General features: G+C 36.7%; 1 protein-coding gene across 1 annotated transcript; it reads left to right on the top strand.

Annotated features, from left to right (window-relative positions):
• Positions 1-1,107: 1,107 nt before the first annotated feature.
• On the top strand, positions 1,108-2,823 carry LOC131638206 (uncharacterized). Its single transcript, XM_058908757.1, has 2 exons — positions 1,108-1,544; positions 1,647-2,823. Exons 1-2 carry the CDS (start codon positions 1,127-1,129, stop codon positions 1,982-1,984), a joined length of 756 nt encoding a protein of 251 aa, XP_058764740.1. The 5' UTR covers positions 1,108-1,126; the 3' UTR covers positions 1,985-2,823.
• The last annotated feature ends 17,577 nt before the right edge of the window (positions 2,824-20,400 follow it).

Raw genomic sequence — 20,400 nt, 5'->3', positions numbered from 1 at the left:
GTGACCGTCCAACTCCGCCCCATTTTTATGCCGACTTTTGAGGGCTCATGCATTTACACGAATTTTTGTATTTTTAAGCCTAAAAAGAGCAATGTCCGCGAGCCCGCCCAGCCCCACCCACACTTTTAGTATGGTCCGGGTCAAAATATTATGTCTACATCCTTAAGTATATTCGTTCCGCTCTATTTTTTTTTTTTTTTTTTGCTTTTGCCTATGTGTCTAAACGGGGTGGGCATGCCCATTTACCACCCCTAATATTTAAGGCATTGTCCCCTAAGTTTTTTCAGTTCTCACCAGTCACCACAAGACCTCAGTTAGAGGTACTTGGTCCAGTTCCTTAAAATACTTCTTGTGCATCGCACCACAAAAAACTTTGGGTATTTTGAACCGATGTCAAACCATATATGGTAGGACAAATACTCGTCCACTTGCATAAATCACACATAAGCATAAGCAGCAAAAATGTACGATTCAATCCATAATGCCCTTTACCTTATTTATTCACAAACTAACTCAAGCATTAAAGTATTATGTATGCATACAAATAGTTATGATTTCCCTTTACTCTTATTTATATTTATAAAAGTTTGCCTTTTTACTATGTCAATCACTTTTAATATAGAGAAATAGGAATATGTACTGACAGTGTAAAATATTTTTACACTGTCAATCAATTACAACCATATATCCAATTAAAACACAATTTTAATTTAACAAAACTAGTATGACATGACAAGTATAATGATTTTGATTGGATGAATGTGTAAAGTTTATTTACTGTCGGTGCACAGTACCTTTAAACTCTTTAATTTAATAGAAGAGAAAGACACATACAATATGCTAAGTTGACAACATGACAAATAAGTTCATTATATATTTATAGTAAAAAATAATTCGTTGAAAAATGGATTCAAACAAAAATATATACTAGTTGGTCACCAGTCACGACGTCAGCATGTAGTTAATATGAGAACAAAATGAGAAGCAGTCGGCCCCACGCGTAAATCAAATGGCTGACATTGAATGTAGATTCTTGTCCGTACACTACATTCCCTCTCTATAAATTCCCTTTCCAACTTCACTCCTTCCCTCCATCACTGTGTTCTCTTCTTCAAATTCAACAAAAATGCTTTCTCTCAAATTTCTCCTCATTTCCACCGCCGTTATTTTCACCGTCTTGGGATTCAAATCCTCTCTTCCATTGGCCACCGCTCACCTCCATCTCCTATGGACCTTTTTCCTCTTGTGCTTCACTCCTCCGTATCTCTTCTTTACCCTCAACTCCATCATCATCCTCATCCTTGTTTCCTCCAAATTCCACCATTCCAACGCCCAACCAAACCATCCAATTCTGGACCCCACCATTCCTGACCATTCATCCACGTCCAAAGATCAACAAATTGACGAAGTGACGAAAGAAAACGACCTCGGAAGTTTTCTACCGGAGATGATAAACTCCCCGGATAATCTACCACCGATGATCGATAAACCTCTCGTTTCTTCGAGGTTCAATCACCGGAAGCCTCTTAAATTTAACCCCGAAGGTATCAACAATTTCTTTATAATTTTATTTTTATAAAATAAGAAAAGAAGAAAAAAAAAGTGTTGTCGTTTTTGTAAAGTGCATGGCGTTTACTTTGTTACAGGTGGGAAAGCGTTGAAGGTGGCCGCGAAGCAAAAACGGCACGAGACGTTGGAGAACACGTGGAAGGCGATAACGGAGGGTCGGTCAATACCGTTAAGTAGACACGTGAAGAAGTCTGACACGTGGCAAAACCGTTATGAAGTGGACCCACATCAACCAGAAGATTCTGTTAGAGATTTCAACTTGAACAAGACTACTGTGAGGTTGAGAAAAGAACCGTCGCTGAGTCAAGACGAGTTGAACAAACGAGTGGAAGCGTTTATAAGAAACTTCAATCACCAAATGAGGTTGCAAAGAGAAGAATCGTTATTAAATAAATCACTACCAGAATATGATTAACCGTGGTGCAAGTTAAATTAACCTATATGTTTAAAAAATACAGGAAAAAAACGTGTAAATTTTATAATAGTAGGGGATTTCATTTAGAGTAATATTACATCGTATTCGTATTTATATCTAGGCATTTTTTATTTTTTATTTTGTTGTGCATGTGAGTTTAGGTAAGATAATAGTCAAAGTGTTTATACCTTATGGTTCACGTGAGATGAACGTGGATAAAGTTCCAGCATGTATATTTCTGTCAAGAAACAAAATACAGAATGTTTTTAGGGACATCGGAATAATTGTTGTTCGTGTTTGTCTCTAGTTAATTGAATGAATGGAAGACTGTGATTATGAATGCAAGAACCGGAGGATCAGTAGCACGTCCACCACACAAAACATTCAATATTATGAGATCATGTTAATTAAAATAGTTTTTTTTATCAATTAATTAAAATAAAGTTAAAATTGGATAAAGTCGCTATTTTCTCTTTCAAACAAAATAAAGATAATTTTATCAATTTTGACATGGTGAGGACTAGGTTATCCCATCAAAACTAAGGGTAAATTACCCATATTTAGATAGACAAATAAGATTATGCCATTTGTATTTCTTTTTAAATATTAATAATAATAATAATTTTATCAGATATTTTAATTATATATTTTTAATTGTTTTTATCTTTAATATTATTATACTTTGTCTATTTTACCCTTTAATTTAAATAAAAAAAGAGTTAAGATCTTCTATTTTGTATTGATTGAAAATCAAATGCGTTAACTTTTTCCCCCTTCCACCATGTTACCGATTGAAAATCCCTAACAACCTCTCCTTCCACTGTGTTTCCAATCTGAAATCCCAAGAAATATCAAGTGAGAGCATTTTTTAAATGAGAGATGAGAGGAAGAAATATCAACCATTAGATTCATCAAGAGAGAGAATGTTAATACATTAATGAGGCTATTAATTTCTCTCTCTTGATGAATCCAATGATTGATATTTCTTCCTCTCATCTCTCATTTAAAAATGCTCTCACTTGATATGCTCCCTATATATATATATATATATATATATATATATATATATATATATATAAAGTGAGATATTATTATTCTAAGAAAGTGTAGAAGAGACTGAAGAGTTACTCCTAATCTTAACAATTGATGTTTATTAATCTAAACTTTAATTGATCATTTAATTTAATTATTTTTAGAAATATTTTTTTATATAAAAAAATTAATTAAAATTGTTAGACTAATGAAAATCAATTATTAAGATTTGGAAGAACTCTTCTACACTTACTTTTGGAGTAAGAATATCCCATATATATATATATATATATATATATATATATATATATATATATATATATATATATATATATATATATATATATATATATATATATATATATATATATATATATATATATATATATATATATATATATATAAGACAGAATCAAATGACACTAAGGTGTCAAACTTAGTAATATGACACCTCTGATAACTCTTCACCTCATGTTCGTATACTAAAATTACCTGTTGGATTGAATAATATTATCATATAGATCATGTCTATAAAATTTAATATCAATCGGAAATCCCAATTATTTAAGATGTTTGCATGGTGCTCACTAAGCCAACTATCAAATTTGAGGTCTATGAAGCCCTTATGTCAATGAAGTAATACAAATCCTTGTGATACAAGAGGAAGCAAGAAAAATGTACAAGTTGCACAAAGCCCTTTATGGTCTCAAACAGACACCTATGACATGGAACAAGAATATTGACTCAGACTTAGTCGAATTGGGATTCGTCAAATGCAAGTTTGAGTATGATGTTTATCTTCATGTTGTGGCACAATATATAACAGTCATTTGCTTATATATCGATGATTTGGTGGTAACTGAATAGCATGGAAAACTTGTCGAAGTTCTAAGAGCTGATGATGAGGGAATTTGAAATGTCGGATCTGGGAAAGTTGTCGTATTTCCTAGGCATAAAATTTCAAATTACCAAACAAGGTGTGATGTTGCATCAGTATGTCAAAGAGATACTAAAGAGATTCAAGATGGATGATTTGAATCCTGCATCTTTGTCTATCGAACCAAATTTGAAATTGGATAAGCATCGAGAGGAGGACAAAGTCAATGTAACTTTACTCAAACAAATTTTATGATCTCTGAAAGCAAAAAAGCTACGATTACTTGCTATTTAGATGTTGATTGGTGTGGAGATAAGGAAGATCAAAGAAACACAATTGGTTACTTCATTCAAGTATTTGATGCCACAATCTCACGGTGCTCGAGAAAGAAACTTGTTGTGGCATTATCATCATGTAAAGATGAATATATAGCAGGATCCTATGATGCATCTTAAGCAATCTGGGTCAGATCTATGTTAGAAGATTTGGAGGTCGAAGTAAAGAAATCTCTGGTGCTGCATATCGACAACAAGTCAACCATAAATATCGCAAAGAATCCAGTTCTACATGAAAGGAGTAAGCACGTCAAAGTTAGATTTCACTTTTTAAGGGAGAAGGTAAATCAAGGTGAACTTGAAGTGAGACGTTGCTCAAGTGAAGCAGGCCGACATTTTCATCAAAGGATTGAAGATCGACAGATTCCTAACTTTGAGAAAGAAATTAGAAATAGTTCAGATCGATTATGATTAGCTAGTGCTTAGTAACTTAGATTATAAAGAGTATGTTGATATTATGATTCAAGTTGTGTAACCCAAGCCCAAATTAATAACTTGGTTTTGAAGTTAATCTTTATATATATATATATATATATTGTAATTCAGTTTGATACAATAATAATACAACAATCTTTACTCTTTATTTTCTCTCATTCTCATCTCATTGAAAGTGCCTTAAGCACTAATAGCTACGACTAAGTTGGCTTCTCATATTGGAATTCAAGATTTCAATGTGTTGAAAAGTCTCAAGATCTTTATTCAGTCTCCGAATGCGCCTAAAATGTTAGAACAAGATTTGTTCTGATCAATATTCTTAGTTTTGATAATAACAAGGATATGAATTTCGTGTGAGATAATGTGGTACTCTAATACATTGCAATTTCCCTTTCAGGAAATATATAAAAAGAGTATGCACAAATCAGCGCTCAGAAGCTTTGTCTCAGAAGGTTCAGCATGCAACATCAGAACATGGTCTGGCAAGACATCAGAAGATGGTCAAGGCAGAATCAGAACATGGGTCTATGGAAGCATCAGAAGAACTTGAGATCAGAAGCAGAAGCACTGAAGCTCTCATGGTATCACGCTCAGAAGCACTTCAAGGTCAGAAGACAAGAAGATGCAATGCACCAAGCTGTTTGACTCTGATGATATTCAAATATTTTATTCACAAGCATCAGATCAGAAGAAAGTACAGGTGGCAGGCTACGCTGACTGACAAAAGGAACGTTGGAAGCTATTAAAGGCAACGTCAGTAGACACAGCGTGAACAAGGCTCGAGGTAGTTGACAAAAGCGTGAAACATTAAATGCAAAGCTGTACGGAACACACAAAGCATTAAATGCGCCCAACGGTCATCTTCTCAAGTGCCTATAAATATGAAGTTCTGATGTAAAGCAAGGTTGACGATTTGCTAACAATTAACTTGCTGAAACGCTGCTCAAACTCAAAGCTCAGAAACTTCATCATCATCAAAGCTCACTACATTGCTGTTGTAATATATTAGTGAGATTAAGCTTAAACGTTAAGAGAAATATCACTGTTGTGATTATAGCTTTTCAGAAGCATTGTAATACTCTTAGAATTGATTACATTAATTTGTAAGTAACTAGAGTGATCAAGTGTTGATCAGGATACTCTAGGAAGTCTTAGCTTGTGTCTAAGCAGTTGTAATTAGAGTGATCACGTGGTGGTCAGGATACTCTAAGAAAGTCTTAGCTTGTGTCTAAGCATTTGTTCCTAGAGTGATCAAGTTGTGATCAGGATACTCTAGAAGACTTAGTCGTGGGCTAAGTGGAAAACCATTTTAATCTGTTGCGATTAGTGGATTAAATCCTCAGGTGAGGTAAATCACTCCGTGGGGGTGGACTGGAGTAGTTTAGTTAACAACGAACCAGGATAAAAATAACTGTGCAAATTGTTTTTATCTTTCAAGTTTTTAAACTACACTTATTCAAACCCCCCCTTTCTAAGTGTTTTTCTATCCTTCAATTGGCATCAGAGCGCCGGTTCTAAGGTGCAAGCACTTAACCGTGTTTAGAAAAGATTCAGGAAGAGAAAAACGCTTAAGTAAAAGATGGCTGGTGAATCTCAATCAAATCCAACTGCATCTACATCTGGCTCTGCTGAGCAATACAATGGTAACAATGGTTATACTTGACCACCAATATTCGATGGTGAAAACTTTGAATATTGGAAAGATAAACTGGAAAGTTACTTTCTTGGTCTAGATGCTGATCTATGGGATCTTCTGTTGGATGGTTACAAACATCCTGTTAAAGCTACTGGTGTAAGGCTCGCGAGAAGCGAAATGACTGATGATCAAAAGAAAGATTTCAAAAATCATCACAAATGCAGGACTGTTTTGCTGAATGCTATCTCTCATGCTGAGTATGAGAAGATATCTAACAGGGAAACGGCCCATGACATATATGAGTCATTGAAAATGACCCGTGAAGGAAATGCTCAAGTAAAGGAGACTAAAGCTCTTGCTCTAATCCAGAAATATGAAGCCTTCAAGATGGAGGATGATGAAGACATTGAGAAGATGTTCTCAAGATTTCAAACTCTGACTGCTGGATTAAGAGTTCTGGACAAAGGCTACACCAAGGCTGATCATGTAAAGAAGATCATCAGAAGCTTACCCAGAAGTTGGGGTCCAATGGTGACTGCATTCAAGATTGCCAAGAATCTGAATGAAGTTTCTTTGGAAGAGCTTATCAGTGCCTTGAGAAGCCATGAAATAGAGCTGGATGCAAACGAGCCTCAGAAGAAAGGTAAGTCTATTGCATTAAAATCTAATGTTAAAAAATGCACTAACGCTTTTCAGGCTAGAGAAGAAGATCCTGAAGAATCAGAATCTGAAGAAGAAGATGAACTGTCCATGATCTCCAGAAGGGTAAACCAACTCTGGAAGAGCAAGCAAAGGAAGTTCAGAGGCTTCAGAAGTTCAAAGAGATTTGAACGTGGAGAATCTTCTGGTGACAGAAGATCTGACAAGAAGAAGGCCGTCTGCTATGAGTGCAATGAGCCTGGACATTACAAGAACGAGTGTCCAAAACTTCAGAAGGAAAATCCCAAGAAGAAGTTTCATAAGAAGAAAGGTCTTATGGCAACATGGAATGATTCTGAATCAGAATCAGAATCAGACTCTGAAGGAGAGCAGGCCAACTTCGCGCTGATGGCTACAGAAGATGATGGATCAGAATCTACATCAGAATCAGATTCTGAAGAGGTATTTTCTGAACTATCTAGAGAAGATTTAGTTTCCAGTTTAACAGAACTTTTGGAACTCAAGGCTCATCTTAGTATCAAATACAAAAAGCTGAAAAAGCAGTTTGAATTTGAAACTAAGAAGCTGGAATTGGAAAATTCTGAACTGAAGGAAAAAGTTTTAAATCTATCCAAAGATAGTGGATCTCCTTCTGAAACAGAAAAATCCATTCCTAGCATGAATCTTATTCTGAAAGAATATGACTCGAGCTTCAGAAAGTTCTTATCTAGAAGTATTGGCAGAAGTCATCTTGCTTCTATGATATATGGTGTTTCTGGAAACAGAAGGTTTGGTTTTGGCTATGAGGGTGATACCTCACATAAATTTGAACCTATTGATGATCTAAAGATCACATACAAGCCTTTGTATGATCAGTTCAAATATGGCCATGCACATGATATTAGGCTCATTTCACATGCACAGAAGTTTAACACTGTTCACACCAAGAAGCTTGTGACACATCCTAAGAAATATCATGCTGACAAACCTAAAGAATATCATGCTGTTCCTCCTGTTAAATATTTTGCTAAACCCAAGTTCAATCAGAACTTGAGGAGAACTAACAAGAAAGGACCCAAGAAATTGTGGGTACCTAAGGAGAAGATAATTTCTGTTGCAGATATCCTTGGCGGCAAAGAGGACAGAAAGCAAAATGTCATGGTACCTGGACTCTAGATGCTCGCGACACATGACGGGAAGAAGGTCTACATTCCAAGACCTGGTGCTTAAACCAGGTGGAGAAGTCAAGTTTGGAGGAGATCAGAAGGGCAAAATCATTGGCTCTGGAACCATAAGTCTTGGTAACTCTCCTTCCATAACTAATGTACTTCTTGTTGAAGGATTAACGCATAACTTATTGTCCATAAGTCAATTAAGTGACAATGGTTATGATATAATCTTCAATCAAAAGTCTTGCAAGGCTGTAAGTCAGAAGGATGGCTCAATCCTATTTACAGGCAAGAGGAAGAACAACATTTATAAGATTGATCTTTCTGATCTTGAGAAGCAGAAGGTGACTTGTCTTATGTCTGTTTCTGAAGAGCAATGGGTCTGGCACAGAAGATTAGGTCATGCTAGTTTGAGAAAGATTTCTCAGATTAACAAACTAAATCTGGTCAGAGGACTCCCAAATCTGAAATTCAAATCAGATGCTCTTTGTGAAGCATGTCAGAAGGGCAAGTTCTCCATACCTGCATTCAAGTCTAAGAATGTTGTTTCTACCTCAAGGCCATTAGAACTCTTGCATATTGATCTGTTTGGCCCAGTCAAAACAGCATCTGTCAGAGGGAAGAAATATGGATTAGTCATCGTTGATGATTATAGCCGCTGGACATGGGTAAAGTTCTTGAAACACAAGGATGAGTCTCATTCAGTGTTCTTTGAATTCTGCACTCAGATCCAATCTGAGAAAGAGTGTAAAATCATAAAGGTCAGAAGTGATCATGGTGGTGAATTTGAGAACAAATTCTTTGAGGAGTTCTTCAAAGAAAATGGTATTGCCCATGATTTCTCTTGCCCTAGAACTCCACAGCAAAATGGAGTTGTAGAGCGAAAGAATAGGACTCTACAAGAAATGGCCAGGACCATGATCAATGAAACCAATATGGCTAAGCATTTCTGGGCAGAAGCAATAAACACTGCGTGTTATATTCAGAATAGAATCTCTATAAGACCTATTCTAAATAAGACTCCTTATGAATTGTGGAAGAACAGAAAGCCCAACATTTCATATTTACATCCTTTTGGATGTGTATGTTTTATTCTGAATACTAAAGATCATCTTGGTAAGTTTGATTCTAAAGCTCAAAAGTGTTTCCTTCTTGGATATTCTGAACGCTCTAAAGGCTACAGAGTATACAATACTGAAACATTGATTGTAGAAGAATCAATCAATATCAGGTTTGATGATAAGCTTGGTCTTGAAAAACCAAAGCAGTTTGAGAATTTTGCAGATTTTGATATTGATATATCAGAAGCAATAGAACCAAGAAGCAATGCTGCAGAAGCTGGCAGTCTCAGAAACAATGGATCAGAAGATCAAGTTGCTGCATCTTTAGAGAATCTCAGGATTTCTGAAGAACCAACAGTCAGAAGATCACCTAGACTTGCATCAGCTCACTCAGAAGATGTGATCCTTGGGAAGAAAGATGATCCCATCAGAACAAGGGCATTCCTTAAGAACAATGCAGAATGTCAATTAGGTCTTGTTTCTTTGATTGAGCCAACTTCTGTTGATCAAGCTATAGAAGATCCAGACTGGATAATTTCCATGCAAGAAGAACTAAATCAGTTTACAAGGAATGATGTATGGGACTTGGTTCCTAAACCAAAAGGATTTAACATCATCGGCACTAAGTGGGTGTTCAGAAACAAGCTAAGCGAGAAGGGAGAAGTGGTAAGAAACAAAGCCAGACTGGTTGTTCAAGGTTATAGTCAGCAAGAAGGAATTGACTACACAGAAACCTTTGCACCAGTGGCCAGGTTAGAATCTATTCGTCTATTAATTTCTTTTGCCACTCAACATAACATCACTCTTTATCAGATGGATGTCAAGAGTGCCTTCTTAAATGGTTATATAGATGAAGAAGTTTATGTCCATCAACCTCCTGGTTTTGAAGACTCTATGTCTCCAAATCATGTTTTTAAATTAAAGAAATCATTATACGGATTGAAACAAGCTCCTAGAGCTTGGTATGAACGTTTGAGTTCTTTCCTTCTGGAAAATGGTTTCACTAGAGGAAAAGTGGACACTACTCTCCTTTGTAAAACATTTAAAAAGGATATTTTAATTTGTCAAATATATGTTGATGATATTATCTTTGGAACATATAATGCTACACTTGGAAAGGAGTTTGCTGAGTCTATGCAGGCTGAATTTGAAATGAGCATGATGGGAGAACTCAAGTATTTTCTTGGGATTCAAATCAACCAAACTTCTGATGGAACCTATGTTCATCAAACGAAGTATGTGAAAGAACTTCTGAAGAAGTTTAATCTTTTAGAAAGCAAAGAAGCCAAAACTCCTATGCATCCAACATGTGTCCTAGGTAAGGATGAGGTAAGTAAGAAGGTAGATCAGAAGTTGTACAGAGGTATGATTGGATCTCTTCTATACCTAACTGCTTCTAGACCTGACATTCTCTTTAGTGTTTGCTTGTGTGCTAGATTCCAATCAGATCCGAGAGAATCTCATTTAACTGCGGTTAAGAGAATTCTGAGGTATCTAAAAGGTACTACTAATGTTGGTTTGGTTTACAGAAGATCCAAAGAATACAACTTAGTAGGATTCTGTGATGCTGACTATGCTGGAGATAGAATTGAAAGGAAAAGTACTTCTGGAAGCTGTCAATTTCTTGGAAGTCATCTGATCTCATGGTACAGCAAGAAGCAAGCTACAATTGCCCTCTCAACAACAGAAGCAGAATATGTTGCTGCTGCTGGATGTAGCACACAAATGCTCTGGATGAGAAGTCAGCTAGAAGATTATCAGATATATGAGAGTAACATTCCTATTTTCTGTGATAATACTTCTGCTATATGTTTATCTAAGAATCCTATCTTACATTCAAAAGCTAAACATATTGAGATTAAACATCATTTCATAAGGGACTATGTTCAGAAGGGTGTTATATCTTTAAACTTTGTGGATACAGACCATCAATAGGCTGATATCTTTACAAAACCCCTTGCTGAAGATAGGTTTAAGTTCATTCTGAAGAATATCAGTATGGATTTATGCCCAGAATGAGAAGATGAGAAGATCTTATGTATGAGTATCTTCTGAAATGAGACTGGATTAGTCTTTTATAAGAAGTTCTGTTTGTAATCAATTAGAAGTAGTGATTCAGTTATTACTAACGTTTCATTGTCTAAGTTGATTCAGAATCTCTTTAAAAGTAAAACAGCTATAACTGGCTATCCATATGGTAAACACGTGTTCACTATTTCTGGACAAACATGCGTGCAGTTGAGGGGACGTCTACTTAGGTAACTGTGCTAATCACTTCTTTTGTCATTATTATCTCTCCTCACGTCATGTAACATTAAATGCCATTCATCATTTCTTTTATTGTACTTTTTTCGTTTTTTCATACCCGTCAAACGTTTCCCTTCCCTAGAACGTTTCCTTCCCCACATTCCCTCTATTTATTTCTCCATTCCCTTGCATTCTTCAATCAATCTTTGCGCTCTCTCTCCTTTCTCTCACTTTTCTATGAATTTTTTTTCATAAACCTTAGTTTATTCATCTTCAACCTAGCATTCATCATGAATCCGCCTTCAAGTTTCTCTCAAGAGGTTTCTCCACTGATAACTTGCTTCAGTCCTTCATCTGTAATGGAAGTTTTGTGCAAATCTCATGTGGACGCTGATGATTTGGGTGCTTATGGTTTCAACCAAGATGCAAAGGCGAAGGCTCAAGGGTGGTCGTTCTATTTGAATAGAACTGTTGGAAGGGTTGTCTGGTTCAAGGTTGAGAAACAAATCTCGGGGATCACTAACATTGATTTCAAGACGGATCTCTCAGGATTCCAAGAAGTCTCAAGTCAGATCTCTTATGTGATGCTGTTATCAACATTTATCCAAATGAAGAAGACCTTCTTGAGATATTGGATGATGTTAAGGATCATGTTCTTAACTTCTATGTTAAGGGAAAGCCCCGTTTGAGACATTAGCTCTCCTCCTGTGAACTGTCTCTCACTTCCTCCTTGAATTCATGCATCTCTCCTACAGTGGAGGTTCTAGTCTGCTCAGGCATGAAGAATTTCAAGCTTTCATGGCTGAACAAACTTAGAAGACCGCAGGGATTCATGATATGTGTAATACGGTGAACTGACTTTTTATCAATCGAAATGTCGCGGTAAGCAAGAGTCGCCACCGACTTTTATTTTATCCAAACAAATTCGGAAAGGCAAAAAGAAACAGAAAAAAACCTTTTTAAAGAAATCTAAGTTCGGGGGGTAATTTATGCAAAGGGAAGGTGTAAGGAACCCTTTGCATCCATGGTTTTCCATGGGCTCTTAATTGCTTTGCTTGCTCGTTTTCAGAAAATGTACATGAAAGAGGAAAAAATGGACTTTAGCTCGTAAAATGAGCGTAGCCAGTTTTTTTGAAGAATTTTGAGAAAGAATATAGAAAATAGAGCATAGCAAGGCAATTAGGGGCAATTACCTTAAACTCAGATGATAGGTCTCTTTTTAGCCTTTCAGAATGAAAGGGTCAATCCTTGCCATAAGAGGGCAGGAAGCCTTTCGTTTGGAGGTAGAAGGGTCATCGAGTTATCATTCGCTCAAAGACTGACCCATGCCATAGAGAGGCAGGTAGTCTAAGAGGAAGGATCAGAATAGCCTTTCGTAGGCAACCAGAAGATACCTCAGCCTTTTCCGTAGGCAACTTTTGAGGGTTGAGGTCATGTTAGTGTATCGAAGGCAGCATCATTAGGGACCATGACCTTTAATCGAGGCAACATGGCTGAGGTATCCTCGTATTCGAGGGACTGGCTATTCTGCACAAAATACAAGGCAACAAGACAACAGGCAACAGGCAACAGAGAGGGTTACCCAAAAGTGTGCGTGTGTGCACCAATCATGTGATTATATTCGAATATATTATCTTGTAAATTTAATGATTCTATGTTCAATTCAAAGGTTGCACTCCCTAGGGTTACTAACCACGCATTTAAATAGTATAATCAAAACAGATATGGGGGAGGGAAATTGTAACCAGCGGATCCCTTAATAGGGTGTGACATAAGTAATAATAAAAGACAGAAAATATCAGGGTTAAGGTTTGGGGTTACCGATACTCGTAGCTTTGGCAATTTGACAAACCCTGAAAATTTGACAAGAAAGAAATAAACAGAAGAGTGAGTGCATTATCGGTTCGGTGTCAATTGGGATTAACCCTAATAAAAATAAAAGATAAAGAAATTAAGAATAGATAAATAAAAGGGGTACTTAGCTTTTCGATTGGCATGGCAGCTTTTGGACGTTAGATCTGGATTATTGGAGATCTCGTGGCGAGAGTGAGGATGAAAACCCTGAAAAGCTGGATGCTAGAGTCCGGTGTGGTCGAATCTCGAAGGTTACCAAGGAACTGCAGGCTCTGAAGCGTTGGATTGCTCACGGTGGCAATACCTCGCAAAATTTAAGAGAAGGGTAGAAAGCAACACCAAATAATGTATGAGAAAAAATATAAGCATACACGGACCAAAATTAAAAAAAAGAAAATCTAAGTAATAATCATATCAAAAAAACTTAATAGTAATTTTTTGAATAAAGAAACTAACTAACACGATTAAAATATTTCTTAGACTACTTCTAATATTTTTTCTAATCAACTATCTAATTTAATTACATGACTAAACCTAATGAATTGAAAGAGACTTATTCTTCGATATTTAACGTTTTTTACTATTTTCTTTATAACTTAAAAAGGAGACATACTGTCTTTGTTTATCAATTAGAAATTATCTAACTCATACTCTAAGAGTTCTATAAAAACAATTTAACATTACTAACTAAGTCAAATAAATAGGAATACACATTCAGTAAAAACAATGGGGCGGTATTACCTGCCAATGTTGATCCACTGATTATCTCCTCATACCTACTACTAGCCACACAAATTATGACAAGTGGCAAGAAAAAAAATAAGAGAAAAAAATATATATGTAAACCGCCTGGAATCAGTATGCCCACACCAACTACACACACATACCTCATCTCCTTCTCTTTTCCATCTATTCAACCGTTTTTTATTCACACAAATCTTTTGAACAAAACTCAGATTTCATACAAACCACAAGCCAAATCTCAAACAAAAGACCAGCAATCAATTCCATGAATTAATCAAAAGCAAGAAGTGTAAGACGAACCGAAAGAGCATTTTCCGATGGCGGCCGCGATTCGACGAGAGCGGAGGTGGCAGCGTTTGCATGGTGCGCGGTTGGTGGTGTTGCTGGTCGTGTCCTGCTTCGTATCGTGGTGGCAAGATGTGGCTGAATCGACGGCAGACAGTGGCTACGCGTAGGAATCTGGAGTAGCGGCGGTGCTGGTGCGGTGATTGTCGATTCCGAGTTCTTCTCTTTATTGACAGATACGTATCGATGCCGAAGTGTGAAGTTTGCGGTTTGTTGAAAGTTTCGATTGAGATTCACAAGACTGTTGCGTCGTAGGTTCAATGGGGGTTGTCGCTTGAATCGATGATGATAAGTTGGAGAATGAACTGGGTGTTGAGTCGTGGTTTCCGCGCGGGATTCATGGAACTCTCTGTTCTAATTATCACATCTGGTATCTTCTAATTCTAACAGCCTGCAAGCAAAAACTGGAAGAACAACAATAGGAATGCAAGAAAGAGCTACACCGTCCGTCGACGGAGCGATTTGATTCCTCTTTGAAAGTTGTTAGTAAGAACAAGGTTTGTGAGGAGGGTTAGAAAAATTGGTGAAAAGTCAATGAATGAGTGAAAACTTAATGTAATTGTTAGTGTAAAAAATTGTGAAAGAGGTTTGACTCAAGGAAGAAATAGAACTTGTGGTATGGGAACGGCTATTGTGTGTATGAAATTGTAGAGAAAATAAGGGTTACTGTACGCGTAGATGCCCTTTAGGTTAGTATTTTGTACCTATATATAACATAAAAAAATAAAATTAGGTTAGGAATAGATGAAAAAATAAAGCCCATAATTAACAAAATAATAAAAGTCCAAAAATCAAATATTTTTGATTGAGAATTATAATTATTTTAATTAATCATGGTCCTCTTCTAAAATATGACAAAGGTTTATTTTTGAATATTTTATGATAAAAATGCAAGAAGTGGAAAAAGTAATATGCATGAAAATATTAATTAATTACATAAAAAAAATTATTTTTGTTATTTTTGAATATTTTGAGGATTTTTTTGATTTTTTTTGATAAAAATGAAATTAGAAATAGAAAACTAAAAAAAGGGAAAAGTGTTAGAAGTGGGATTCGGCCCCAGGACATCTGGGTCGTGCGTCTTTTGCCATCAAATTCTCACCAACTGCGCTATATCAGTTTATCGAAATAAAATGACACTCGCAATTATAAGAGGGCAAATTTTGGGGTATGACAGCTGCCCCTGTTCAATTATCTTGAACCTGAAGATGTAGATTGGTTTGTGTGCCAGTCGGTATCTGAAGGTGGAAGATGATTGAACACTAGAATACCGAGAAATTTGCCATAGCTGAAGTAGGGACTTTTGTCGGAGATGGGCTTAAAGATGCCATCCAGGCCTTTGAGAGAAAGTTTATTGGAGATTGTTCATGTCAGCATCGTTCGTAGTAACTGAATTAGATCTAAGTCTTTTGAACTATTCATGTAGGATGCTCGAAACTAAGTATCAGAACTAAATCATCGTCTTGATTATTTCTGAACTATCTTCGAAATAATTGTCATAATTAAATCTCTATCTTGATTATCTCTGAACTATCTTTGGAGGATACCCAAAATTAAGTGTCAGAATTAAATAACTATCTTGATTATCTCTGAACTATCTTTGGAGGATACCCAAAATTAAGTGTCAGAATTAAATCTTCGTCTTGATCATTTCTGAACTATCTCTGGAAGATATCCAAAATTAAGTGTCAGAATTAAATCTTCGTCTTGATCATTTCTGAACTATATTTGGAAGATATCCAAAACTAAGTATCAGAATTTAGATATATGTGTTGATTATCTCTGAACTATCTTTGGAAGATATCCAAAATTAAGTATCAGAACTAAATCTTCATCTTGAATGAGCGTCAGAATTAAATCTTTGACTTGATTATCTCTGCACTATATCTAGAAGACAATGTTTATTTGATTGTAGAAGTAGGCTGAAAAAGGAACATTAGTTTTATGCAATGTTGTGATGCATGTATTGTAAAGTTTATGAATGAAAGTGTTATGCATAGGCAATGAGGCGTATGTATGTTATGTATGAATTTACTATGACACATGATGTATGAAAATGATTTATGCTATTTGGAGTATCTTGAGCAAATAAATCTCTGTATCATTGTGATTTTGTCGTTTGATTTTGTCTTGAAGAAGTACAGCCGGGGATTTATGATTCTTGCTTGGGGATGATCAGTAACTTGATGTACCCTGATTGGGAATAAAGACATTAATAAACCAAGTTGGCAAGAGCAAAGTGTTGGAGAAACGACAGTGTTGAAGATGTAAACTCTGTTGGGGATCCATATCTGTGTCGAGAGTGTTTGAAGATATCTTCTTAATGATTACTCTGTGGGGATATGATCTTATGAACCTGGCTCTGTGGGGAGATGTGGGTGTCTTGAAAGTTGCCCCCAGTATCATAGTAACTTACTACTCGATTCAGGACACGCCACTGAGTATTGATCAAGATGTTGAACTGGACTTGCATAGATCTGCCCCTGCTAGTGAGGACTTTATGAAGTGTATATTGTAGATGACATGCCCCTAGTAATCGTAAACTTAGGATGATGCCCCTGACTGTTTGGCTTTTGAGAGATTCTTGGAATCTTGACTTGATTGCCCCAGATTGATTGGGAAAAACGTGTCATGCCCCTTGTATACGTAGGGGACATTGCTTTTTGGAGTAATATTGTCTGTCGGGATAACTTTCAGTCATTAGTTGTACCCTGTGCAAATTCTTTCTGTTGCTAACATTTGAAATTATGTAGCAGAATATGTTTAATAATGTATTCATGAAATGCAATGCATACGTTTGTCTTGAGTTTTTGGAAACACATTAAAACAAGAGATGTAAAAGCGTGATATTTGTAAAAACATGATATTTGTAACAACGTGATGTTTGTAAAATGAAATATCAACTCAGCATTTTTGTAATCCTTAAGGAGTCAGGATACCCTTTTGGTGACAATATGCTTTTGAACTAATCATGCTTCAATTAGGACTTTCAAGGGTTGTAACGTGGCTTGGTTCACGGTTTAAGAAACAAAGGATAATGGCTCAAAGTTTATTTATACCCATCCCCTTCTTCGTGATGTTCTTCAGTCCTAAGCTCAGTTAATTCAACTTATGCATTCAGGTTCCAAGAGATCTATGGATTTGCGCCTTCGATAATGTTGATAGTTCACAAGTAATGAGAACTTCTGATATGGCAGTCATTTTTTTCCTTTTGGTAGTCACAACTTTGAGTTTGTTCAAGAATTTATTGACTTCTCCTTTTTCATCTTTTTGATATCCCTAACTTTTGCCTGAACTGTCTATTGTGAGCTTACAGTCAGCGGGATGCCTCGATTTTTGCCTAAGTCATCTTTTTGATTTTTGACTTAGCAGGCTTTTCTTTGTATATATGTTTTTTTTCATTTTTTTTTTCTTTTTGAAAGATATTGACTGTCTTGCTTAATGATTGGTGAACCATCATTGGCTTTTGATTGACATCTCCAACACTTCTTTGATGTGTGCGGCTGAACGCTTGTGATTGAAACCTTTGTTGAAAGGTGTACTGAATGATTCTCTTAAAATAGAACGCACAACAAATTAACTGAGAACTACCCTGCCCCAGGTTATAATCAAGGGTTTTATTTAGTACAAGAAAGAAACTTCTACTTCTTAGGCTCAAAAGGGGTTGACGAGGGATTAACATCCTTATATCTCCACTGTTTAGGAATTGAAACAATGCCTGTACATCGTCAACATAGTCCGTCCAAAAGCATACTGTATGAGATTGCGGTATCGTTTTCGTCATCCTCCCTCAAAAGGCTTACAGCTTAGCAGGAGTTGAATAAACATAAAACATATGCATAGTAAATACGCAATTTAAAATGAGTGATAACGAAATAATGTATTCAAGATAAACATATGCAATGCACTGATGATGATTGTTAAAACAGATAATGTCTATCATAATTTTAATGTTTAAACAAACAGAGAAGAAACTTGCAAATGAAAGTAGATCTAATGATCCAAAAGTTCGTCCGTCTAGACGTCAATTAGTCTTGTCATGACTGGGCATAGGAGTGGTGGTCACCACATGAGCTTCGGGAGGGTTGAATTTGATTTCCCTGTTATCAATTAGATCTTGAACCTTATTCCTCAATGTCCAGCAATGGTTTTTTGTAATGTCCAGGAATGTTGGAATGGTACGCGCACCTTGCATTAAGTTTATAGCCAGAGGTGTTAGAATTCTTAGGAGCATCCCTCAGAGTAATCAATATGATCTTCAACAGATGTTTGTAATGTTTGAGCCGACGACATATTGATTTTAGTGAATTGACGCTTAGGTGCATTTGGCTTGCGTCGTTGTTGTAGAACTGGTGTAGAGATTCAGAGTATCCGGGGTTCGAGCTTCCGGAATGTATATCTGATTGGAATGTTTCAGAAGTCTGGGGGTCAAGCTTCCAGAGTGTTCATCTGATTGGAACTTTCAGAATGTCCGGGGTTCGAGCTTCCGGAATGTATATCTGATTGGAATGTTTCAGAAGTCTGGGGGTCAAGCTTCCAGAGTGTTCATCTGATTGGAACTTTCAGAATGTCCGGGGTTCGAGCTTCCGGAATGTATATCTGATTGGAATGTTTCAGAAGTCTGGGGGTCAAGCTTCCAGAGTGTTCATCTGATTGGAACTTTCAGAATGTCCGGGGTTCGAGCTTCCGGAATGTATATCTGATTGGAATGTTTCAGAAGTCTGGGGGTCAAGCTTCCAGAGTGTTCATCTGATAGAGATTGATTTGTTGATGGTATCTGTCTGACCAGTTGGTCAACCTGAAAGGAAAAGTTAGTTCTATGTGATGTTATGAATGCAAATGCAATCTTTTCAAGGATCTTTAAGAATTTAGTTAGCAACATCAGAAAGTGATTTGGTCACGTCTTTGTCTGAAGAATTCTGAATTTCGTCTTTGAACATCCTTCTTTGAGAATCGAGCTCACCATATCGAGTGGGTCATCGCCTCTGATTCGGGATACTTCTGAATTTTGAAGATACATGGCTAGAGGAAAATAAATCCTCTTGCCCCTAGATAGGTATTCAGACCTTGATAAGAGCACCTGAAATTGTGCGCCCTAAATACCTAAGATCCTTGAAAGGGTTAGTTAAATCATGTTATGCCTATGATGTCATGATGTCATGAATGTTATGCGAATGCAGTTCATTAGGCACAGTGTGAGATAGTAAGGACAAACAAGTCCTTTCAACAAAACCTGCGAGGAAACGGAGGTTAGTAGCAAACACAAGTAAGTCGCACAAGTCACATAAGTCACACAAGTCACAAGATTTTGCCTTAATGTTAGGCTTGCATGTAGTCCAGAGGTGCGTACCCTCCCCCTAAAGTTTAGTTGGTTCAAACCTGTCCTATATAAAGATCGGGTTCTAGGGAGCTCATATCATTGACCTTTCTCGAAGGCGCTTATCTCAGTTTGGCAATCGAATCGCCAACCGAAAAGGTCCTGAAAGTCCAGTCCATATGAGTGTAGCTTCGAGTATCAACCAACTTCGGTCGGAACCAAAGCCAGCCACCTCGCTACTTTCTAATAGGCCAAAGTCCAGTTCGACTAAGGTTCTAAGGGCAAATTAGTGCTTAATGACACCACGCGGCAGCCAAGCATTTCCTCAGGTCGGATCCCAAGGAACACCAGGACAAACCAATGTGTCACACTAACGATGGCCATCAGATCAACCATATCAGTATACGCTGTGCAGTCTCCTTGATCTCATGCCATATACCTAAGGTACTCAGATCCGGGTTAGAATCTTTCACACAGCAGAATACCCAAAACAGCCCTGCAAAATTAAAGCAAACAAAGCAAACAATAGAAAACATTTAAAATGAATCCTAAACTCTTAAGGTAACCCCTCTTTTATCGAAATTTATCCCCAGCAGAGTCGCCAGTTCTGTAATACGGTGAACTGACTTTTTATCAATCGAAATGTCGCGGTAAGCAAGAGTCGCCACCGACTTTTATTTTATCCAAACAAATTCGGAAAGGCAAAAAGAAACAGAAAAAAACCT

The sequence above is a fragment of the Vicia villosa genome, unplaced genomic scaffold, assembly GCF_029867415.1.
Source record: "Vicia villosa cultivar HV-30 ecotype Madison, WI unplaced genomic scaffold, Vvil1.0 ctg.002220F_1_1, whole genome shotgun sequence".
Lineage (NCBI taxonomy): Eukaryota > Viridiplantae > Streptophyta > Magnoliopsida > Fabales > Fabaceae > Vicia > Vicia villosa.
Note: the sequence above shows the minus strand (reverse complement) of the source record. Positions and strands in the feature narration are given on the sequence as shown.

Excerpts from the sequence above, each read along its gene's own strand:
- LOC131638206 (XM_058908757.1), top strand. The coding sequence starts at position 1,127 with ATGCTTTCTCTCAAATTTCTCCTCATTTCCACCGCCGTTATTTTCACC. Across the intron at positions 1,545-1,646 it reads TCTTAAATTTAACCCCGAAG|GTGGGAAAGCGTTGAAGGTG; the intron begins GTATCAACAATT and ends ACTTTGTTACAG.